General features: G+C 26.8%; 1 protein-coding gene across 1 annotated transcript; it reads left to right on the top strand.

Annotated features, from left to right (window-relative positions):
* The first annotated feature begins 2,515 nt into the window (after positions 1 to 2,515).
* LOC135954837 (clavesin-1) lies at positions 2,516 to 25,150 on the top strand. Its single transcript, XM_065505077.1, has 3 exons — positions 2,516 to 2,865; positions 23,412 to 24,151; positions 24,257 to 25,150. Coding segments are annotated over exons 1-3 (996 nt in total). The 5' UTR covers positions 2,516 to 2,864; the 3' UTR covers positions 24,512 to 25,150.
* Positions 25,151 to 27,071: the final 1,921 nt, after the last annotated feature.

The raw sequence follows: 27,071 nt of genomic DNA on the forward strand, positions 1-27,071 counted from the left end.
ATTTCCTGTCGTTTTCTTTGGATTGGGGTTTTCACTTTATTTCTCTTTAGTCCCGTTCCACACTGTGAAATATTTGCTTAAAAACATTTACAAATTCTCTGTTCGTGAGATTTTTGTTTTTCAGTTTTTGACATTTCTGTAAAGAACGAATAAATGAGGATGAGATACTCAACAAAAACTGCATGTATGTACACGAAACATCTGAAGTACCTTTTTCATTTCAAATGTTTCATAGTATGGGCGGGGACTTATATCGCCTGACTTCTTTCTTTTTTTCTTTCCAATGGATTTTTTGGGTCTCCGAGTGGAAGTGTTATTTTTATAGTACACACCCCTTCAAATCTATATATCTATCTATGGTAAACTAGCAACTTGTTAAATAACTGGAATCTAACAGTTTAAAAGCGACCAGATGTATTTCGCAGGAGTGCTGTTCCACTGATACATTTTTCCTGAAGAAAAAACTTCTGGTTAATACAGTTGTCGCTAAGTAGACAATATTTTGTCCACTGAGACGATAGTCATTCCCATCATCATTTTGGCGTAAGTAAAGTGGTCACTCCAGATATTTCCAAAGTATTTAATAAATTTACTACTATTACCTAGAGTAATAATTTCTCTTGATTAATATCGAGTTATTGTCAGAATACAGCCTGATTTACAGGGAAGAGTGTAGGCCCTAAATCATATTTAAACATTATAACCACAAAATGATCTAATTAATGAAACCAACTGGTTGGATATTAACAAGGTTTTTCTCTGTTTTATTTCAATTTAAAGTTTTCGCCTCTATAAAAACACCCTGTAACATGATTTTGTAAACATTTAAGATGATATTTCATCTATTTATTGGGTGTATGACTTAAAATTGCGGGATTTTTCTGAAATGTTTAGCCTTTATTTTGAAACATTTTAACAATATAAATTTATTCAAATTATTGGTCAATGTTAGCTATGAACTTTTCCCATCTTTCTGGCAACATATGGATTCTAAACCAAAAGAACTGCTCATCTTTTGAGGCCAAAGGTGAACGTATCGCAGAGAGCGTTCTACTTCGATCGAAACAAATACAGCCCAATCATGAATAAAAAATCCGCGGGAGTTTTTTCCCTTTTCCCACTTTTCTTATTCAAATTCAGTGTTAAAAATGGGAAAATGGAAAAAACTTCGCGGATTTTTTATTCATGATTGGGCTGATAGTAGTCGGACGGGGTACGGTCTGAATTATAAAGCGCTTCATTATAAATACTTTTTAACAGGTATTGCAACACGTTTCCGAGCGTTATTACGGTTTCATGTCTGGGCGCATATTCTGGGCATTTTTAGGCCAAAGCTCGCTTCAAAGGAATCTATTGCGTTCGGTATAGGTTCCCTGTGATGGTATGGTCAGACTTCAACAGCTCATAATAGATAGGACCCTTTTGCCCCCTCCAAATAAATAGAGAATTACCTTAAACACATACGATCTCTAATGCTTCGTGTTATCGTAATGCATCCAATTTTCATCGCAAGTAATGATTCATTTTTTATAGTCTTTAAGCATTATTTCGGACATTCAAAAGGTCCCTTTGCTTCAATCCGTATGGTACCCAATTTCCCTGCATATGGATGAATCCTGCTGCTCGCAATCTTTTTGAAATTGCTGCTTGAATAGCTCCCAATAATTTGCGTAATGCCTCCAATTCTTGGCCTTCAAACTTTTTTGTCTGGTCTGAGCGATCTTTGTCTTTCGTTTCAAAATCACTACTTCTGAACCGCACAAAACATCTCTCAAACATCGTTGAAACCGATAGAACACATTCATCATAAGCTAATTTTTAAAATTAAAGAAGTAAAGCAAAACTTCCCGCATATGACGATTCATTGATACAAAATTCGATATTTTCGAAGCAAAAAAAACTTTGTTGTTTATATTATAATGTTTAACAACAAGTGAGAATAAATGACAAATATGTACTCTTCAAAATGATATATAAGTTATTAAATACAAAAACTGCGTTCAGAAGATTCGCCATCTATTGTAAATCCAGCAATATTAAAAAGCAAACAAATGTTAAAGAAATCTTTATATTTTATGTTGTACTTTCTACTTTATCATATAATTCGTGGCACTGTGCACCCTTAACTTATTTAGAACAAATATTGTCGTTAGTAGAGATCTGAAAATATAAAGCTACTACGTGGTTTATAATTTTAATTCCTTTAGGATTTTTATTTTAAGAAATTAAAAAAATAATTATTAATGTTTGTATTAAAAACTCCAGTATTTGTTTTAGTCACTCATAAATACAAGCACTCTTTGTTAACATTAAAATACAAATGCTCTTTTTGTTAAGATTTAAGTTAACACTCATTCTCACATATACTCACGTACACATTTTTATATATATACCTGATAGTTGAGTGTTTTTTGAAGTGTAGTTTTTCTATACACTGTAAAAATACATGAGTGTTGTTAACAGTGTGTTTTTTTTATTTTTATATATTTTTTTTTATTATTTAAGCCTGTATTTCAGTGTGGCGCTGTTGTTAAAGAGTGCTGCTGATGGGATGGCTGAGTTGAAGTAGATTTTTTTTTTTAAATATTTATTCATTTACCTAAAATCATTTAGTTTGGCTAGAAACTTCAACAAATTAACAAGCTTTAAATAAAAGTGGAGAAAAAGTAATAAAAAAATATATTTTAAAAAATAAAGAAAAACAAAAAAAAAGTAACTCAAGTTTTAAATAAGAGTTACTTAGCCAAATAATAACAATATATATATATAAAAAAAAGAAACAAACGTAATACAATTAACACATTCAGTGTTGAAGTAATAATAGCACAAAAAAAATATAATAAAAGTTACATAAAATATATAAAAGTGAGTTTTGGTGTTAACAATATTTAAACAAAAAAAATATAGAAATTACAAAATATATGTAGTAACATAATAAAAGATATTTAAATTAAATTTCTTTTGTATGCTATAAAATGAAGAACAATTGTGTGTTGAGTATTTTTTAGCTCGAAATAGTGCAAAATGTTTTTTTTTTTTTAGTTTAAAGTTGGCGCTTTTCATCTTAAATTTACTTTCACTTTTATGAATTTTCTTGTGTCTGTTGTGTGGAGTTTTTTTATTTTGCAATTGTGTTGCTTTTTTTCTGTCCAAATAAACAGGAAATCTTAAGTCTACCACTTTTCTTCTTTCTTTGAGTCACTGAATTGCAAAATTTAAATATGTATTTTTCTTTCCTTCTTTCTTTGGCGGATATTTTTTTTATAATTTTTTCATCTATTTGTTTGTGGTTGCTGCAATATGGTAACAAATATACCTCCCACTCATTTTCCGCTTCAATTCATTAATGATGGCTTTTCCATTACACTTAACTTGTTAAATGCCATGAAATGAAAGTACTGACCAGGTGATTGGTTTACGATTTCGTTTGAAAATTAATAAAAAAAGAAGTTATAGAAATTTGTTATTGTAATAATAATTTTGAATTACTATATAATTTAGCTAAATAGTGAATGTACTTATTCAACATAACGAATGAGTATTTCTATTTGAAACAAGATTTTAAACAATATTTAATTTATTCAGATATTTTTAAATAAGTCCATGTATGATCAAATAAACTAGTTACCTAACTGGTACTTTGGGGTAAACGACCGGTTCAACTTGAAACACCTTATATGAAAGAGTTCCTAAATATTCCCACAATTGCTATATTTTCATTTCCTTTGATAAAATATTTATTTTAATTAAGCTTGACTTTATTTAGAATAAATCATAGTTGAATATCATTCTAAAATAAATCACATAAGATCAAATAAACATTATTTTGTAGGTGAACGTGCAAGTTATGCTAGAGAAAGGAAAGTGACAACGAACTAGTTACGTGACTGGTTCGTCGGCAGTTGTCTGTTGGTTCACTTTATTTTAAAGAGGCCAGTCACTTTAACATGTAATTTTGATTTTAATAGTCCAAATAGACAATATAAATTACTTGCACAAGTTAGATCAAGCCATTATTTGTGCGACACACAAGCAGCCAGTAATTTTTGCACAAGTTTAATTTGTAGAAGCAGCTTCTTAAGCTCTGTTCTTTTCATTAGTTGGAAAAGTGCATATAAAAATTCGTTGGGTTTATTTTGTTATTGTATTGTTACTCTAAACTATTTTCTATTGAACTGCGCTAATTTTAACCTACACTTTTGGAACCAAGTTTAGGAATTTATACACAGATATGCGCACAATCGTTTTTGAATAAGATTTTTTATAGGCTATTTTCCTATGATTTTTACACTTTTCTTAACGAAAATGTCTTGTAATTTCAAAAATGAAAATAATTTGAATTTTTACTCAAGTCTACAAAGCAGCTCAAACTTTTAAAATCTTTAATTTCGAAAATTTAATTTCGCATTTTGCACAAACAAAAATCAAAACAATTTGATTTTTTACTCAAATCTTAAATGTCAAAAATTTAATTTCGAAAAATTTAATTTTTAAAATTTATTATTTTTAATATCAAACAAATTTTGAATAAATCGAAATAATTAATAATATTCATTTTAAAGACCGAATAAAAATCGATATATTTAAATAATATTAAAATTTATTTTCTTAAATTCCAAAAATGTATTTTTTAAATATCGAAAATTTATTTATTTAAACTTAAAAAAAACGATTTTTTTTAAATCCTCCTCTTTAATCCAAGGGCTTATTTTGTAGTTTGTTTCAAAAACAAAATCGTTCGAATTATATTTCGAAAGTAGACATTTTATTTCGAAAAGGTTTTCTTTAGAATCGGAGACTTTCAGTTTATGAAATATTCATTACATTTTTATCGTTAATCCCAGAAAACAAAAAACACAAAACAACTTGACTACATTCATTAAATATTTTACCAAATAAACGTTAATATTATTTATAGTAAATGTTTTGTTTGATCTTACATGGCTTTTGTAAGAGCAAACAATGGCCAACATAATAGTATTAAACGTTAAATATTTCAATAATGTAAACCTACCTTTAGATTTATTCTTTTTTAGGTGAATTTATTAAACTCTTTCTTCTTAATGAATAATTCTGTGAAATTTTTATTGATATTTCATATAAATACATATATTAAAACTTAATTTATTTATGTCCCATAGATTTTTTTAATTTACATAATAAATTAATTTTAAGATATTCTTATTTTGTTTAAACATTTTTTGATTACTAAAATGGTAATAAAATAAGTATAAGAAGGGCGTTAATAAGCTCTCGATTGAGAAATAAGAAAATACATGTTAGATTTGTAACACAAATGTTCAATTAATAAATCCTTGAAAGTCTTATGCCATAAGCTATAATTTCCTTATAATCAATGTTTCATTTTGACCTTTTCATAACTAATTAAATAATATAAAATCTTAAATTAACCCAGTTTCTAAAAGCCTTAGAATGTAGAAACACGAGAAAAAAACCTTTAAACAAGTTAATGAATTTTAAATCATTTTAAGATGTTTAAAAAAAGTTATCGTTAATTTTGTTTTAAGAAACACTTCTTTAATATTTTATTTTGAAGGCAATTTGCTGCAATCACTGTTTCAAGAAACTCTTTTTTTTAGTAGTTCAATATGAAGGCAGTTAGTTTGCTGCAATCATTGATAGAATCCAATGCAATCGATTGTCGAGGTCTTGAAAAAAATTAGGGTCATTGCAAGTTTTTAATTAAATAAAGATTGAAACATTGAACATGGTATTTAAAACTTGATTTGCCAATCTATTTTTGTTCTAAGAATACAAATTTTAAAAATATATTTTAATTTTTTTTTTAAATTACGAAGCATGAACATGAAAAAATCTTTAAGAAGTTAATGAATTTCAAATCAATTAAAGATGTTTAGAAATGTTATCGTTAAATTTGTTTTGTTTCAAGAAGCTCTTTTTTTAGTATTTCACTTTGAAGGCAATTTGCTGCAATAACAGATAGAATCCAATGCAATCGAATGTCGGGGTCTCGAAAAAAGAAGTTCATTGCTATTTTGAATTAAATAAACATTAAACATGATATTTAAAACATTATTTTTTATTATAAATGTGTTCTAAAAGTTAAATTACCTAGTGCCAATAGCATGAAAATCACTTAAATGCTATTTTAAAATTTCGAATTTTTTTGTTTTTTAAACTTCGTATCTATTCAATTTTTTCTTAATTTCGAAAATGTGTTTTTTTTAAATTTCAAAAAATTATACATTTCAATTTTGAAAATTAATTTCTATTTTTTAAAATTTCGAAATTTAAAAATTTTGTGTTTTTTAATTTCAATTTTTTTCAAATTTCCAAAAAAAAAAATTTATTTTTAGATTTTAAAACGTATGTTTTTTAAGTTAAATGTCGAAATTTTTTTAGATTCGAAAATGTATTTAAATTAAATTTTATTTTCAAAATTAATTTATTTTTCGAATTTTGAAATTCTTTGTTTTTTTTAAATTTTGGTAATTTAAAATTTCTTTATTTAGAAACATTTTTTTTTAGATTCGAAAATGTATTTTTTTTTTTAATTTAGAAAATTTATTTCTTAATTTCGAAAATTATTTTTTTAAATTTGAAAAATTATTTTATTTTTTAAAATAATTTTTATTTTTTAAATTTGGTTATTTAAAATTGTTTAATTTCGAAATTTAAAAATTTAGTGTTTTTTATTTTTAGATTTAAAAACGTTTTTTTAGTTAAAATTTCTTTATTAGAAAGATTTTTTTTTAGATTCGAAAATGTATTTTTTTTTTAATTTCGAAAATTATTTTTTTAAATTTGAAAAATCTATTTTTAATTTCAAAATTAATTTATTTTTCAAATTTCAATAATTATTTCTTTCAATTTCGAAATTATTCCATTTTTAAATTTGGGTAATTTAATTTTTTTGTTTTAATTTCGTGAGTGTATTTAATTTAAATTTCGAAAATGTATTTTTTTAATTTCGAAAATTTGATTTTTAGATTTCGAAAATTTCGAAATCTAATTTCGAAATTTTATTTATTTTTAAAAAAGTTCCGATTTTCCTCTTACATCAAAGCGTTCTGGGGGAGTTATTTTGTAATTTGTTTCGAAAAGAAAATCGTTCGAATGTTATACTAATATCTTGTATTTCCAAAATGTTTTCATTCCAATCGAATTTCCCTTTTCAATGACACGACTTTTTTCATTCTCTTCTTACTTCAAAACTCCAATTTCGAATTAATTTTATTATACGATTACACGTACATATATTAATGAAATACTTTTTGCTTTATATCTATTTACCTTGATAATAAAACTAACAATTGAAATTTCGAAATTTAGTTTTTCAAATATGATTTCGAAATGGATGAAGTAAGTTTTAAGTATTACTTGAACGTGAAATGAATTTAAAATCGATTTACAACCTAACAATAACTAAATTTAATTTCCACACGTTTTCGATTGATAAAACGTATACAAAATAAATATTCGAAAATATAATTATAGTTGAATGGAATTATTTTTGTTTTGACTGATTTAAATATCGAAAATAATAATGATAATATTTATTTTATAACTAGACTCGAGCCCAACAATTTTTTTTTATTTTGTATAAAATAAATAGTTTGTAAAAAAAACTGCGAAAAAACATGTATTTATCAACTAATTCAACATTAAAAGAAATAATATTAAGTTCTGTAAAAAATTCTCGAATTCTATTTCTCAATAATAAGATTTAAATGGATAAATGCTTTCTTTTCAAACAAATGGCCATATAATTCAGTGTATTCTGCTATTTTTCAAAGTATCATGTCTTTTGTAATGTTTTAATTCTTTTAAATTCAGCATTTTAACAAATATTAACCTTCTTTGGATATTTTTTGGAGGACATTTTTATTTTAATTTCTTATAAAATTATAAATTCATTCAAGACCCTGAAGACTGTCAAATAAATTTCAAAAATTCTTTAACAAAAATCATCAACAATAGATAACAATTCTTTACAAATTTACTAAACAAAACAAAATGAATTAAATAAATATTCGAAACCCTTTTATATAAAAAACAACAACAATAAAGACACTTGAATTTTAGTTGAATATCAAAATACCTGCAGACGTACAATTTATTTTTTTTAAAGACTTCATTAATATGCCAAGTTAAACAAAGTGATGCAATCATAATATCGTATTTTTTTTTTTAAATTTAATTTAATATTGACTTCTTTTAGTTTTTTTATTTGTTGCGTTAGTATTTGGTCATGTAAACACATTAACATTTAAAAAAAAATACTCTACTCATAGGTATAAATACCAATAAAAACCATAATCAAGGTTAAAATATTAAAATACGAAAATACAAAATAGCAACTATAAAACATATTTGAACACAATAATGAAAAATAATAATAATTTAAGCAATATTTTTGCAATATGTGGTTTTATAAAAAAAACGCTAACAAATAAATATGTATGTTGTTAAAGATGAGTGAGTTCGATGTCTTTAGGCGAACGTTTCTCAAAATGTCTAAATAAATAATGACATTTCTTTGTTGTTTTATTTTCTATTTCTATTTAGAAATAGAATCTTTTTTCTTAGTTTTTTTTTGTTATTATAATGATAAATGAGAGAAATGTATTTCTTTCTAAATAACATAATTAATATTATTTATTTATTCGCAGAGCTATTCTAAAAGAAATGGGAAAGTATCCCATGATTGCAAAAAATAAAATTAGTAGTTTTTATTTTTAGGTGATCATAGATTTATAAATCCATAACTAGTTCAAATGAGATATACCAATTAACTAATCTGTTTGACTAATAATGTCTCAATTTAAATCTAATTGTTCGAAACATGATAAGTTCGCTTGGGTTAGTTTAGTTTTCAGTTGTAAGGGGTCTAAACGGTGAAAATTTCCGGTTACCGCATTCGATATCGAGTAAAATTTATCGTAATTTTCTTATTTGAGATTATGGCATTCAATATCGTGCAAGAAATTTAGTATATTACAACATAATTTCGATATCGAAATCATTTTTCGATACGATAGATCACTCGATTACGAATGCGGTAATTTGGCCCCTGGTATCTTTCACATAAATTTAGAACCAGTCACGTAACTAGTTCTGTGTTATTGTAGTTTTCCCTTCTTGGAATGTACTTCAAATTTCCTTGATGTTCTACCAATACTGCTGAAGTTTTTCAAAATATTACTTCATACTCAAAATATAAAAACAAACAATTTCAATTACTTCACATGTATTTATAGTTGTAATTTTTAGATATTTTTTAATATAAACTTGTAATTAAAAAAAATAACCAAACTGAAAATGATTTGAATCCAAAATCTTTCACAAATGTCAAACATTTCAGAATAATTTGATAAATACCTAAATATTACGATCGTGATTTGCTGTTCGATATCAGCAAGAAGAGAGTAATTGCATATAAGCAGGTTATTTTATAGAAAATTGCACGTATAACAGTTTTTCCTACAGAAATTAATCTGTATAACAGTTTTTCTATCGATAATTTTTTGTATAACAGTTTTTCTATAGAAACATTTTTCTGTATAACAGCAAGAAGGGAGTCATTGGAAAGAAATAGGTTATTCTATAGAAATTGCATATATAACAGTTTTTTCTATAGAAAATTGTCTGTATTACAGTTTTTCTTACAGAACTTAGTCTGTATAACAGTTTTGCTATCGAAAAGAGAGAGTCATTGCAAAGAATCTGCTTTTGCTATAGAAAATAGCATGTATAACAGTTTTTTCTATTGAAAATATTCCGTATAACAGTTTTTCTATCGATAATTTAGTATATGACAGTTTTTCTATAGAAACAATTGTCTGCATAACAGCAAGAAGAGAGTCATTGCAAAAAGGCATGGTTTTCTAAAGAAAATTGTCTGTATAACTATTTTTTCTATAGAAAATATTCTGTATAACAGTTTTTCTATCGATAATTTAGTATATGACAGTTTTTCTATAGAAAAATTTGTCTGTTCTATAGAAAATATTCTGTATAACAGTTTTTCTATCTATAAATTAGTATATGACAGTTTTTCTATAGAAAAAATTGTCTGCATAACAGCAAGAAGAGAGTCATTGCAAATAAGCATTGTTTTCTATAGATAATTGTATGTATAACAGTTTTTTCTATAGAAAATTGTGTGTATAACAGTTTTTCTATAAAAAATTTAGTGTATAACAGTTCTCTATAGAAACATTTGTATGTATAACAGTTTTTGTTTATGTAAAATTGACTATATAACAGTTTTTCTATTGATCTATAAAAATGTTGTGTATAACAGTTATTCTGTAGAATATTGTCTGTATAAAGTTTTTTTTACAGAAAATTTAAACTGTTATACAGAAAAATGTTTTTGTATAACAATATTTTCTAATAAAAACTGCCTGTATAACAGTTGTTTCTACTGAATAATATGCAAACAATTTAAAATATTAGTACTCTCAGGGTGAAAAAGTACTATTTGAGTACTATTTTGATACCGAACAAAACATTCAGTTTTTATATGAATTGGAGAATGATTTGATTTCAAACGTTTGAGAATGATTTGATTTCAAACGTTTGAGAATGATTTGATTTCAAACGTTTGAGAACGATTTAAAAATTTTCAACTAAAAGGAGAGTTTATCTCTTTTGTTTTCACAAATGTCTTTCAAATGCAAATTGGAAATAAAATATGTAGAAAACCACATTTTTCACAAGTTTTTCCTTAAATTCAAGTTTAATTTTAACTTTGAGAATTATTTGAGACCAAAGGTAGATTGCAAATATTTACCAAAAAAGTTTGAGAAATGTGTATTTTGCGAATTGTTTTATTCAGAATTATCTTTAGGTTTGAGAATGATTGAGATTGATCAACTTTAAATATCAAATGTTTGAATTTGTGTTTGTTGTGGCTTGAGACATGAATAGCATTTTTCTTAATCACTTCTCTAATTATGTTCTGCTATCATTTGATTGAGCAGGTGACAAAGGTCCATTTAATTAAATTTAGTGTTTATATATTCGAAATATTGTATCTCATTATTGGAATGCTGGGCACTATTAACTACTCAAAAGGAATGGAGCTGATTATTTTTGTGTGCTTTTATAATTTATTATTAATTATTAAAAATGCACTTAAATTTTTTGTAATAAGTTCTAAATGCATTGTTTTTGTTTTTTGAGAATTTTTTTAAGTTTCTTTGCCATAAACAGTTTTTACCCTGAACGTGACGAGTTTTTAGATTTATTTACGTATTTGAGAAACTGTTTTTTTTTTCACTAAAATGTCAATATTTAAAATTCGTTTTGCTGGCATACAAAATATAGCAATTATCATGCACTTTAACTTTAGTCTACCGCTAATAGACGAAATTTTTTTTTAAAATACGCTCTTCATTTGGGAGACTTGGTGACGAACAATGAATGATTTTAAAGCTAAATTTTTTGTTTATTTGATTAAACTTAAACCTTAAAAACAAAATACAGTTAATATATTTATATACATACATACGTATGGTGACAAATAATTGATTTACATTAATATTTGTACGTATTTAAATAGTATTGTTTTGTGGCTTATTGCATTTAAGGTTCAAGCGTCTACGTATTTATTTATTTGTTTGTATAAAAAAACGTGCCTTAGTTTTCAATTCGATCAATCTTTATTTCAGTAGATATGTACTTGAGCTATTTTGAATTTGAACATTAATATCCGTGTAATACGGAAGATGTTGAAATGTCTATTTGGAATTTGTTGACATATGTATATTATTATATTTGTTTATGTATATGAGTTTTCAATTCAAGTTTAAGGTTAAAACTAAATTTTGAACAAAATTTCCAAATACAAGCATTATTATACATTATTTATAAATAGCTATTAAACATAAGCTAATACAATAGTTTAAACTATAAGAGATGAAATAGAGATTAAACTCTTTTATATAAAACCAAAGTTACTGGTCAAAAATCAAACATAAAATGATTCTATATGAAATTGACAAAACCTTTCAGTTAGTTAAGCTATTAAAACTGAATTTAAAGTCAAAACTTCGTTAAATTTAGTTGACAAAATTTTATAGTTAAAGTTATAGCTATTTAAACTTCAGTTAGTAAAGTTTATTTAATTTAAGCTTAAACACAAAGACTTTCTAATTGCTGCTTTGGATTAAAAATAATTTGAATATAAATTTGTGCAAATAAAGCTAAATATTCTTTAAAACAATTAATGGAATTTTCCTACTTAAAATTAAAATATTTACTTAATTTATTTTTAAATGTCTGTTTCTATCAGACCTTCAAATATTGCGTTTTTTAAAGCATGTTTTATTCTTTTTATAATATAAAAAGGGTTTGCTTGGAAAGTTCATAAAATGTACTCTTAAACTAAACTAAATATCTGATTTATACATAATTATAATGGATTTTTCCTATTACCTATTTGAAATGATTGCTTAAATTATTATGAAATATCTGTTTAATACAGCCCTTCAAATATTGCGTTTTCTTGTTGCAAAATTTATTATATTTTTATGAATGGTTTTTGCATACCATTCTCACGAACCTTATAATTAATTAACAAATCTTTGGAATGTTGTAAAAAAAAATATAAAATAACTAAATTTCTATTGTGAGTAAATATGTGTTAATTATTTTGTTAACCCACATTTAAGCAGGTCACAGTGCAATTAAACACTTCAAATGAGTCTTTTTTTTAATCGTGACTATTTAAATAGACTTTGTATTAATTCTTCATTATTAAATATCCATTATGTTTGGAGTTTAAAGTTCCATCCATTTAATGCAATTAATTGTTGCAATTACTTTTTTATTTAACTTGATAAAAAAAAATAACTCATGCGTTACAAATGGATTTGTTTATAATAATAAATAAATTGGTTTTATTTATAAGAAATATAAAATACGAGGGCCAGTTAATATTGCTTTTTCCAGTACAAATTTGCTCTTAATCAGTAACTACTAAGGATCATTACGGAAATATTTAACCCTCGGTTTAGGTTTGAGAAACCTAATATTTTTCAACATTTAACTTTGTGTTTTTTGTATAATTGATTCAGTCAGACTAGTCTTTAGATTTGAGAATGAGATTATTATCAAATTGAGAAAACATAATTTTCTCTGTGAAATTAAGGTTTGAGAAAACACAATTTCATAAAAGTTTAAAATCATATCTGTGGACTTTTGACAAAATAACTTAAGTGGAATTTTTAAAAATTTGTAGGAGATCGTATATACTGTTGAATTGATCGATAATTATTTTATTATTTGTCCTTAAAGAATTTTGAAAGCTCTCAACGAATTATACAAAGCCTTCGAAATTCTTTAAGGATAAATAATAAAATAATAATCGATCAGTTTTTACGATCTCCTGCAAAATTCCAAAATTCCACTTAAGTTGTTTTGCCAAAAGTTCACAGATACGTGAAATTTGAGATATTATAGATTTTACCAGTAAAAATTTCCTCCTAATCAGAAACTGTTGAGTACCATTACGATCAAATCTAAACAAGTCAATATCGCAGGACATTTTGTGATAATTTTCAGTGTTTAAAAAACTAGACTACAAGTAGCAGTAGCAACGAAAAAACACAAGTAGTCTAGTTAAAAAATTAATAAAAACTCGGAGTCAATAATTACTACTGCTACCTTCACATTTTGGTAGCATTAGTTGTAGTAGTACTAATAAAAGCAATAATTAAAAGTAGCAGAGTAATTTATTTTCTATTGCTACCTTAAAAAAGAAAAAGTTTTGATGTAGCAGTCATTAGTTTTTTACTAATTCTGCTACTTTTAAAATTTAGTAGTAATAGAAGTAGCAGTTGATTTAGTAGAAGAAGTAGCAGTTAAGTAGCAGCTAAGTAACAGTTGAGGTAGCAATAAAATAAGTCAAAAATAAAAATCTTCAGCCAAATAAGTATATTATGTGTTGTTGTTGTGAATTTATATTTGTGTAAGTTGGTCGTGTTGTAAACAAAAGTTTTGTTATACACACAGAAAACACGATCTTTCTGTTAGCAACACGAACATCTGAGACGAATAAAAACGAATAATTCTTTCAAACTCTCTCAAAACAAAAACAACACACAGTGTTTAATTCTGTCAATTTTGGTGTTATGACTGAAGATTTTCTTTTTTGACTACTTTTATTGCTACCTTAACTGCTGCATCAACTGCTACTTTACTGCTACCTTAAAAATTAAAACTCGATATAGAGCAGTAGCAATGATTTGTATTTTTATGCTACTACTCCATTTACAATTCATGTTTTATTACTACTGCTCTGTTAAGAGTTTTATATTTTGAAGGTAGCAGTACATACACTTTTTTGAAGCAGTAGTTGTAGCAACAGTTAAAAATTTGTTAGTTATCGTAGCTTTTTAAACACTGATAATTTTAACCATATTTTTCAGCCTATTTTTGAAATCATTGTTTACTGGGTCATACATTTTTCATTACTTAAAAGAGTCCCTCGCAGTTATAAATCTTGACATGAAAAAATTCTTTAAGCTAGTAAAAATCTCAAATTAAATGAATATTTTTGTTAAATATTTCTAAAATAAATATTAATATACACGACTTTTAATTATTTACTCGAGACGCGCACAGACTCAAACTCTCATGATTTAAACAAATAACAAATAAATAAATAAATATTCATAACTAGTTTTGAATTTATTTATGATTTAAGACTGGTACCGCCTAGTGATATTATTTATTGTGGTGTGTAACTTTTTAAGAAAATCCAGAGACATGATTATTTAATTGCGTTTACTGAAAAATAAGTGTTGGTATTTATTCGAATAAATGATTATTAAATTTTTAATTGAATTTTCAAGATAAATGTTTAACTATTGTATTAACTACAATATGCGACAGAACTTATTCGATTTCTTACGTACTTTCGTTTTATTGCTTCTTTACTTCAAACTATATTTATCGGTACCTCAAACAAAATGATGACATTACAAATATATTTAGAAACAAAACTTAAAACAAGTATATATAATTGAATGATTAGGCAATATTTTTCGGAACATTCGGTTTTCTGCCTTATAAAATTCAATACAAAAAGTGATAGCTGCTGACTCGGTAGGGATCGGAAGAGTCACTGATATGATAAAGGATCAATAAGTATTTTCTTTGTATAGCAATGCAAATTATGTACTACCAAAACACACGTTATAAATGTCAAACGTTTCTTGAGATGTTGAAAAGTGAAATTTTGTGTGATTGAATGGCCCTGTGTCCGAATTACCACATTCGTGATCGAGTAGAACTGATCGTAATTTCCTTTTTTGAGATTCTGTATCGACGTTTAATATTAATTTTAATGTTTTCAATAGGAATGCTCATTCGATCACGATTCCAGTAATTCGGAACCAGGATTTTTTCATCAATTTGTTATTTTGAGGGCAATGTTTCATTCGTACAACGAACAATTTTAAAAACTTTCCGGATGGACCGTTCTATGAACAATTGCTGAATGCCGGGATTTCAGATTCCATGAAACAAAACCGAAAGTCATATCGGATTGATCGGCGCATTGTTGCTATTTCGTCCAAAATTATGAGAATGAACCATTACATATTTATGCTTTTATACACTAAAGAAACAAAATACTCCAATAACTCACAACTTTGCTATTTAGAAAGGTCTTTAGTTTTAAAAAAAATACAAATTTCGACAGTTGTTACTTCAGTGTAAATTTAACCAATTTATTCCAATTTAACCTTTGTAATATTGAAACATTTCTTGGTATTACTGCATTGGAATCGATTTTTATAATCCTAACTAGTTGACTGCCCCGGCTTCGCCCGGTAGCATTTACTAATGTTAGTTCTTCAAGCTTCTCCAACCCACATACCTGTTCTTATTTATTTGCAAATAAAATATATAAATTTGTACTACATACTTTAGGGAGCTTTTTTATTACTGTTGACTGGACTCAAAACAAAATTTCCGAGTTTTACCCGGAATTTTTGAATTTTTTTTCTTTACAAACCATCTCCGGAAAATTTCGAATCTCACGTGATGCCATTACATACATGGACCATTTCATTTTTATATATATAGATTTAAACTGACCATAAACTTGTGACTTAATTTCCAAAATAAATATGAAAGTAATTAAAACTTTTCTTGAACCAGCACTCAGCGGAAAACTCCTACTAATGCAGTATATTGCGCTGGAACTAGGAAAATAGGTTATGGAAAGAAGAATATAGAAAGTAGTGTCGGTGGACCTTTGATTTCAATTATATTGAAACAAAGACTTCAGGAGAACGTATTTTCCCCGAGCTCTACAATCCAATCGGTCTGAAATGGATGAGTTATTGCAATATTACGTAGAAATATGTGGGTAACACATTCCATTCCATATTAACGAATGAACTGTGGGAAATAATAACAATTACGTTGATCCTTCAGTGAATTATTTAATCTCATGTCCAAAATATACTATGAGAATTGTTTAGCGTTTTCGGTCGGATATGTGGGATTTCGATCACTCTTTCTGGTCTATTGATGAAGACTTTCGACTTCATATAACCCCAAACAAATATAGGGGTGTGATATTACACGATCTAGGCGGCCAGTTGATAGGTCCCGAAAACAAATTAATAAAAACCTTCTGATCAGATGTAAGCAGATCAGATGCATTGAATTATCTCTTACACCGTTTAAAAAACCTAGGAACTTTAATGCTTCTATCACTGAACTATCAGGTCCAGAACATCAAGAGCTTCTGATGCCTTAATATTTACCATAAGTACAGATGAAGCAATATCTTACGTCTCTTGTTTGTGTCTTCATATACAACATTGAGTATTGAGAGAATTGAAACCAACCCTTCAGAGATGTTTGGCTCTTTGCTATAAATATTGCTTTGATCTACAAAACAAAGAATAAGTTAGAAGTTTAAGGAAAATTATCCAATTTTACATGCTTTAAGTACTTTTAATAAGATAAATAATAGTTTGAAACTAGATTTTTCTATATCAAAAGATACATTTAAATTGTGTTCCATTGGCTGGAATAAATACATAAAAATAAATTAAAAATGGAGCAGTAGAAAAAAAGGGGGCCTTAAGAAACTCCTGTAACAGTAACAGTTCGGTGAGAGCGATTCTACCATATGCAATTTTTTTGTTTATGTTGGCTGGAGCCGTCAAAGTCTGAATGAGCTTTTTCTAGCTTTAAAGCTTGTTGTATTAGTAGTGTTCGCGTACTTGATAATTTGTAATAATTTGTACATATTATCACTGGAAGTTACGGGATTCCGTTCGTTTACTTTTAAAAACTTGTAACGAGAGAGCAAGAGAGTGTAAAAGTTTTTTGTCCAGTAAAAAATATCATCATAAAAATACGTTTAAAACATATGGTTGCAATTATAATCAAAACTAAAATGTTGAAAATTAATACAATTTACAAGTTTGCAAAGAAAAGATGTAAAATAACACAAAACAAACGTTTTGAATTGATTTATAATAAAATACAACTTATTTTTACAAATTGTTGTTCGCGTACTTTTTTTGTTGCAATTTTTCAGATTGAGAATAATTTATTTTTACTCTCTAAAATAAAGTTACTGGATATTTTTTACTGGAAAGTACGCGAACACACCTATTGTAGTAATAAATACTAGTGACTTTGACAGCCAGAGCATCTAAACCAGTGAAGAAAAAATATACTGAATGCGTATGAGAAATACCTGATACCTGAGAAATCAAGAGATATTTTGAGAAACATAAAACTCGTTTTATCCGCTTTTACATGTAAAGTAAATCCGTAAAAGTTCGAGATATGAGAGATGATTCATAAAGCTCAAATTTTTAACCAATAAAAGTTTGTTAGCTTTGTAACTTCTATTAAATATTTGGAATACTTTCCTTCAAATTTGTATAAATCCATAAATCCATTTCATAATGCCTAGTTTTCTTACAAAAATTATTTTAACTTTAGATTAACAAATAACCAGACATCGTGAAAATTGTGCAAAATATATAAACATGTTGCCCCGAATACATTTGAACTAGTTAATGATGTTATATGATGGAACTTTTAAGTGAAGTACGGCAAGTTTAAATTAATTATCTTTAGTTTTTTTAAATAAAACTTCATTTAATTTCCTAGCTTTGCATTAAATTTAAACATAAACCATTATTATTTCATTAATGTAATTGTAAAAATACAAAATGTTGTAATTGGTATATATTTTATAAGTATTTTCGTTTACATCATAAACCGAATAATTGTAAACACTATAATCGCAAAAAAAAAACATACACAATATTATGCGTTCATTTTTAATGGAGTTTTTTTTTTCTTCATCTTCTTCTTTATACAATATATTAAACAATAATTTAAAACTCAGACTCATAGCACGATCACTCAAATACTCATACTACGACTTGGTGTCTTAAGCTTGTTGTTAAGACCTGAAAATGATGTAACATGTGTTGCTACTACTACTATTTTTTATTTCTCTTATTGTATTGTTCAACTTAAATTGGCTTGAAAATACAATAACCAACTTAACAACATGTGTTTTTTTTGCGTTTATGGTGGAAGATTTCAAAAATAACAGCAAAATACATACATCTATACCGAGTGTTTTAGCCTAAATAAGTAAAAACCACCAAAAAAATTTAACCAATCCAAAACCAAAAATGATCGAAAAAAAATTGTGTGAAGGTCAGGAAATTACAGAATATTAAATATATAAACATTTACTTTCGTCTCGTCTGCTGTCTCATGCATTTCATATCATTTTTTCCTTTTTCATTATTTGATATCACTCACTCGATCACGATCGTTTTGGTTTATTTAGGTTTTTTGTTGGTAGTTGTTTAACATAAATTTATTCCAAAATAAATGCTAAATTTAATGATGTGTTGTTTGTATGTGAAAGAGTGTTAGTTTTTTATTAAGTTAAATGGGTTTGGTTTATTTTTTTTTACATTACTTAACCTTGATTTTTCTATATCTTTGTGTTACAGAGTTTGTTTAAATAAAATATGTTAATTAATGATATTATCATTGTGATGGCAAAGATATAAAGGTCAAATTAAAATTCTGTAAAATTTTAAGATGTTTTTTTAAATAAAAAAATTTAATTTGTGGATATTCTTTGAAAGAGATTTCTCTTTTTTCGTATGATTCTTTTCGAGTTGGATGATGTTTTTAAACTTTTACATCTTAAATATGTTATTATTGAATTTATAACCATGTAAATGTCCCAACAAAGTTCTTCATATATTTTTATTCATTTTTAATCACATAAGTTAGCTATTGGCAGTAACTATTTTTTGGTTGGACCAACTGACATGAGTAAGTCTGAATATTTGGAGAAAATTTTATCCCACTAGATCAAAGGTTCCCTGTGGAAAATGTTTTAAAAATTCAATCAATCGAAAGAAGAACATTAACTACTCAATTTTATGTATAACAAAGAAAAAACTAAAATTTTGTGAAAATGAGCGAATTCACTTAATTGTAAATAAATTCGAAAAGAATCAATCGATTTTTATGATCGATATCTCATTTTGTTGCTTTATATGTGGCTTTGCGATAAAGTAATAAATCTGAAAAATTTTTGCCGTTTTCGACTTTTCATGATTAAAACCAAATTGAAGTAAAAAAATTAATTTTTTACTTCAATTTGTTATTATAACTCCGAAACTACTGAGCCTATTGAAATGCAATATATATGTAAAAACTTGTACATAGCATTTGAAAAATGTTTTAAAAATTCAATTAATCGAAAGAAGAACATTAACCACTCAATTTTATGTATATAAAACAAAAAACTAAAATTTTTTGAAAATGAGCGAATTCACTTAATTGTGAATAAATTCGAAAATAATTCATACATTTTTATGATCAATATTTCATTTTATTCCTATTACATGTGGCTTTGTGATAAAGCAATAAATTTGAAAAATTTTTGACGATTTCGATTTTTCGTGATTTTTTTAAAATCAAAAAATTTGCTATTTGCACATAAAAAATATATTTTTTGCTTAAATTTGTTATTATAACTCCTAAACTACTGAGCCGATTGAAATGCAATATATATGTGAAAATTTGTACATAGCATGGGGAAAATGTTTTCAAAATTCAATCAATCGAAAGAAGAATTAACTACTCAATTTTATGTATGTCAAACAATAAACTAAAATTTTGTGAAAATGAGCGAATTCACCTTATTGTGAATAAGTTTGAAAATAATTCATTAATTTTAATGATCAATATCTCATTTTGTTCCTATTACATGTGGCTTTGCAATAAACCAATAAATCTGAACAATTTCTGCCTTTTTCGATTTTTCATGATTTTTTTAAAACCAAAAAATTTGCTATTTTCACGTAAAAAATATATTTTTTGCTTCAATTTGTTATTATAACTTCGAAACTACTGAGCCAATTGAAACATAATATATATGTTAAAATTTGTCCATAGCATGGGGAAAATGTTTTCGAAATTCAATCATTCAAAAGAAAAACATTAACTACTCAATTTTATGTATAACAAACTAAAAACTAAAATTTTGTGAAAATGAGCGAATTCACTTAATTGTGAATAAATTTGAAAAGAATCCACTAATTTGTATGATCAATATCTCATTTTGTTCCTATTACATGTGGCTTTGCGATAAAACAATAAATTTTAAAATTTTTTGAAGTTTACGATTTTTCATGATTTTTTTAAAACAAAAAAATTAGCTATTTTCACATAAAAAATATATTTTAAACTTCAATTTGTTACTATAACTCCGAAACTACTGAGCCGATTAAAATGCAATATATAAACTGTTTAAAGGTTATGTAAATTACAATTTTTCTACATTTATTTTAATATCATCAGAAGAACCCTTTTTGGAGTTATCATTAATTATGTGGAGAAATGTCCAAACAAATTTATAATTTTACTTAAACATTTTTTTTTAAAAAAACATCTCCATAGAATAGAAAAATTTTACCATTTTTGTACTTAGCCATGTTTTTCAAAATTTTCAATCCCGAAATCCCGGGAATTTTCGCACGATTTCCCGGGATTTCGGGATTGAAAATTTTGAAAAACATGTCTAAGTACAAAAATGGTAAAATTTTTCTATTCTATGGAGAGGTTTTTTTATTATTTTCCTTAGTTTTATGTGATTTTATTGAACTTGATTTTCTCTAAAAGAAGCTTAAAGCTTCAAAACAAATGCAGAAGATTCATACAAGATTCAACCCAAATAGATCAATAACAAGTTCATTATTCAAAATATTCCAAAAACTCATGAATGTTCATCGCTGTCACGGAACTCAATCCGATCGAAAGTGTAGTTCTTTTAGTATTTGGCTTTTTCATAAAGAATAAAACTAAAATTTTTGGAATATAACCAGTGGTTATTAACCACCTTCCGTGGAATTGAATTTTGTGACAAGTTTGTATATAACCAAAATTAGAAATCGTGTCAGTTTACCTCTTTCTATTAAATTTTTGTTGTATTTTTTATTTGTATCCAATTACATTTTAAAACGAATCACATTGTTTAGATTTTTAACAAAGTCTACATTCTTAAAATTAAATAATTTGTTCTAGGCGGAAATTCCCGGGATCCCGAGAAAATTCAAAATGAATCCCGATTTCCCGGGAAATGAAAAAGTGCGGGAAAAGAAAATCTCTATAGACATGGTGCATCAAATCTATATAGTGGCTATTCAAGCCTTTTTTGCTGTTGACCTGTGTTATAGAATGCCTTAATTTGCCCTCTATTTCTTCTATTTTTGCTCTAACCATGTAGCTGTAATCATTCATAACCAAATTTGTTCGAACATCTTCACTTCACCCTGACATTGAACTTGTAATCATTGAATTTATATGAATGAAATTATTATAATTGAATTGTATCGATGAAAAAATCCCACCATCAACTGATGTGATAATAAAGTTTATTGACCATTTGATTTACATTTGAATGCAAGTGCTGTGCTTTGATGGTGGGGTTTTTTAGTTTGTTTATCATTTAATCTTGGGACAAAAATAAAAATGAAGAAGCTTTAGTTGAACACAAATAAAAAATCCAGTTTAATTGAGCGGCTAATGAACTATGGAGTTTGAGTACATACGCTGAACGTGTAAAAAATTGGATATTTAATAGCATTGACAACTTTAAAAGTTGTTATTTTGTTCTCTTGTCAGCTATTCAGCTCTATTCGGGCAAAAAATTATGAACCATTTTTTGACTAATTCATAAAATATGGTTCCAAGAAATCACTCTTAGTAAAAAAAATATAACTCACCTTCCATATTTGTTAGATTTCACAAAATTTCTATATACATAATTAGCAGTTTGTAATTTCCATCAAAACCACATAAATTTGACCCCATTACAAAAACCAAATTTCAATAAAAAATTTTAAATCTATGAATAAAAGATATAAAACTAAATTAGCACAAACATGTTTTATTTGATTGTATTGTGTGCTGAAAATTATCATTTGACCTGTATTGATTGTTGGAAATACAATAAACGATTTTAAAATAAGTTTTAAAGTATTTTCGATTAACAAAAGTGGGCGTTTAGGGTTTTTTTGGTTTAAAAATATTTCGAAATATTTGAAAATGAGTCAAATCCATACAGAAAATATGCATTAGTAAACATATATTATTAAATAACTAATTTTTCAAATCGCACTCGTTCAACAATAGTGCATTAACTCAAAATTTTTAAAATTTCACTTTTTGCAAGTAATCAACTAACAACATCAATATCTATCTACTGTAAAAATTTCAACGTATTCCGATTACTCTTTCATCTCGAAAACCAAATTTGAGACCATTTTCTTGATAATTAGTGACTACCTTTGTATCAACAAAAAGGTATTAAATAGAAAAACATCGTATATTTTCATAAAAAAATATTATTTTGAATTGAGCCTTTATTCAAGTTAAAAATAATCAAATTGTTTAATATAAATTTGGTTGTATTTTGAGTTAACACTGTTTTGTTGATAAAATAATACAAAAATATATCGAGAAGTTTCAGAAAAATGATATTAACTCAAAAAATCTATTTATTTTGCAATAATTGCCAAAATTTTAAAGAAAAACAATGTAAATATATTTTCAAATGCAATTTGCTTACTATGATGTACTCGGATTTTCAAATTCTCTTAAAATGTAACCACAAACAGTTTTTTCCCTCTACTGAAATTTTTTAAATTTTGAGTTAATACAGTATTGTTGAACGAGTGCGAAATGCTTTCGATATCACAAACGAATTTAAAATTTTTCTAACTTCCTAATTTAAACATGAAGATGTTCGAATTTTTTATTCGAAAGTCCTTCCAGTTAAAAAAAAAAATCATAAATTCATTAATATTTTTTGTTTCCATTTTCTCTTCTACTTCTAGTGTTGGAAACTGAAATGATGCAACAGCCAAAATTAAACGGTCCCAGCAATGCTGATGATTACGATCCTTATGTCTGCTCCCTGCCAGCCGACCTCAAAAAGGTAGCCAAAGAAGAGCTGCACGAAGATGAAAACATACGCAAACAGGCATTGGCACAATTTCGCGAATGGATCGGCAAACATCCACACATTAAGAAATGTCGTACAGACACCATTTTCCTGTTGAGATTTTTGCGCACCAAGAAATTCTCCGTACCAGCCGCCTGTGAAATGTTGGAACGTTACTTGACCATACGACAACTCTTTCCACAATGGTTCAAGAAACTCGATATTGAAGATCCAGCTATAAATGAAATTTTCGAAAACGGCTATTTGGTACCTTTGCCCCAACGTGATGAACATGGACGTCAAGTGATATTCTCTGTGGCCGCTAAATTTGATCCTTACAAATTCACCTCAGTACAAATGGCCCGCATACATTCGTTGATCTGTGAAGCTTTGCTGGACGATGAGGAATCACAGGTGGCCGGCTATGTGTATGTGAATGATGAGAGTGGCATGAATATGGGTTTTGTGAGTTTGTGGTCGTTGACAGATTTGAGGAGTATCATTAAGTGTATACAGAATTCGACACCAATGAGACACAAGGAAACCCATTTCATTAATATTCCCCACTATGCCAACAGAATTATTGAGTTGGCCGTTTCCATGTTGAGCGATAAATTGAAGAAGCGTATTATTGTAAGTATACAAGTGAATGAATAAGATATTGTGCGTTAAATTCATTTCAAATATTTACTATTTATGTCTACAACAACTAATCTTAATTCATTCTTCCACTTCCAGGTCCACAAAAATGTTGAAGCCCTTAAGACCAAAATCGATCCTGCCATTTTACCCAAAGAATATGGTGGCACTGTACCCTTGGCCGATATGATTAAAGAATTCAAAGTGAAATTGCAACAGAAACGTGCTGCCATCTTGGCTCTAGATGACATGCAAATTGAAGTGACAAAAGATGCCGCCAACTTTGCAGGCAATGATATTGGTGACATTGATGCCGGCGTAGTGGGTAGTTTTAGAAAACTAGAAGTAGATTAAATGAATGGCTTCCCCAGCAATATGCGACAACAAATCCTTAAAGAAAATCTTCTCATGTTCTTTTACTTTTTAATGTTTAGTATTTAGTTTAACTATTGTTTATTTTTTTTTAATTTTTGGTATTTTTAAGTTTTTTTTAAATGTCTATTATTAATGAAAAATATGTATATGAAACGTTATGTATTTGAAATTGTATACTGATTACGATGATGATGATGATGCTGTTCATCATCTTCATCATTTTGATGATTAAAATGTATTTGTAAAAAACTAGGTAGGTTAAATTCCCAACGGTATTACATACTTACTATTTATTTACTGCATATACAAACATTTTATGATACAAAACACACATTTTTAAAAATGCATATCCATGTATAATATTCTACATTATTCTTTTCAACAACATGTAGAGCGGACAAAGAAATTCTAACTTAAACTGCTGTTGTATTTATTATTATCATTATTATTCTTTTTTTATATACATTATATATAAACTATTTACATATATGTTTTATTATATTGTCATGTAATTTTTTTGTCTACTTGTGAATGTGTAGTTTAGTTATTAAATTTGACTTTTTTTAAAAAAAAATATACAAAAACCCACAAATAAATGTAATATATAATTAAAAAAAACTTTTAAATTTGTTTAAATTGGTTAAAATGATTAACAATCTGATTTTTTTCCACTAAAGTATATATAAATCCAAGGAATTTCATTTAATTCCATTAAATTCCCTTGTTTTCTAAATTACAAACAATTTCCACCTGGTCACCTTAACAAAATGCACAAAATTTCAAAATTCACTGAAATACCCGGCTTCCAGTATTAAGCAGCAAGTACGATTTTTCATATTTCTATAATTCGTTCCGGAAAACTAAAGCATACTTTAAGGCTTAGTTGAAATCACTTTTAAACATTTATGTAGTCACCCGGTTGTTGAACTATAAATAACGAAATTTTGCAGCATACTTTGGGGCTTAACTAAAAATATTTTAAAATTACACCAACTTGCTACACAATTCTGCTAACCTGGTACTTTAGAGGATTTTTAAGAATTTGTGCAATTAAGATGACCAAGTGGTAAATTATTTAGTGTTGCCTATTGCAAATATTTAGATGTTTATCACCAAACATCTAAATAATTGTTGCATGTAACTCACTAACTTTAAGGGTATTTAAGTGGGTTTTCTGTAGAAAACTACAATAATAAAAATAATGAGTGGTTGTTTAATTTTTAGTGATTTTTTGGGAAATTCATAATTTAGAGGTTTTAATGAAAATTTTTGTTACGAGTTGAACTAAAAATTTTTGATTATTAATTTATTTCAAAAATTTTGATATGGGTTTTTGTACATAAAACGAGTTTTCAAATGTCTTGCATTCTATATAAATGTCTTTAGTACTTACATTGTAATTTCTCTACAGATTTACTGAAAATATACAACTAATGCTGAATAAATAAAATGACAAATTTTTAATTGGGATAATAATTTTTTATTCATCTGATACTTATCTGCATGCAGCTCGAACATTCAATTAATAGCTCAAAATCCAAACAAAAATTGTTTTTTTTTTCATTAGTTTTTTTCAGTTTACTTATAAATGGTCTTCCAATAGGAACTTCCGAAATTTGATAGCGTCCATACTTTTGAAGCTACATTTCTGGATCATCAACGAATACATTGGACATTCTGCAATATCGATTTGAGGGCATGGTCATCTCTCGTACAGATGATGTGAACGTGGCCTGGTGAGATCGTGTGAAACCACAGCAGCCATCAAAGTCAACATAACCCATGCCATCTGTCAAATCCAGCCTGAATTATGCGCCAGAGGTAAGGAAAATTATATATTTCGTATGCGCGTCTTTCAGCGAATCCGCGGTTGACTTTTGAAAGATGTTATATTCCTTACATAATGGCGTCGACAGGCCTTTTAAACGAATAAAAACATGTTAGCCGTATAATTTCTTCTTCAAATTTATCAACCCACCAAAGGCTCTGTTGTGAATCTAGATTTAAAAGAAAATAAGAAAAATAAAAAGGAATTGAAAAAAATTAGGTTTATAATAGTTCTAAAAAGGGACTTGTTTCGTTAAAACTGTGTATCAAAAAGGGAAACTGCTTTATTGACAAATTGAAACAAATATTTAAAACAAATGATTCTTGAAAGATTTTGGTCTGTCCTGCAATTTTTTTTAAAACGGACTTAGCGAACTTTGCGCTCTAAGTTAAAATACTTGGAAGCCATTAGATGCCAATAATACTGATATTTCAACAATAATATAAAAGAAATTAATTTAAGGGTCACAGTTTTTTATTCCGATCGAAAGGTAATTCCATATTTAATTTATTTAGACATTTCTGCAACAGTTTTTAACAAATTACAGTTCAAAACCAAAACTGAATTTTACAAAGCGTAAAAAAATTTTCAGACGCATTCGATGAAAAATCCAAAACAATCAATTTATACAATTTCAAAACACTGCACGTTTTCAACATTTGTATTTCTTTGCGCGACATGTCCAGCTCCTGCAAAATAATATGTTTCCGC

Source organism: Calliphora vicina, chromosome 3 (genome assembly GCF_958450345.1).
Source record: "Calliphora vicina chromosome 3, idCalVici1.1, whole genome shotgun sequence".
NCBI classification, from domain to species: Eukaryota; Metazoa; Arthropoda; class Insecta; order Diptera; family Calliphoridae; genus Calliphora; species Calliphora vicina.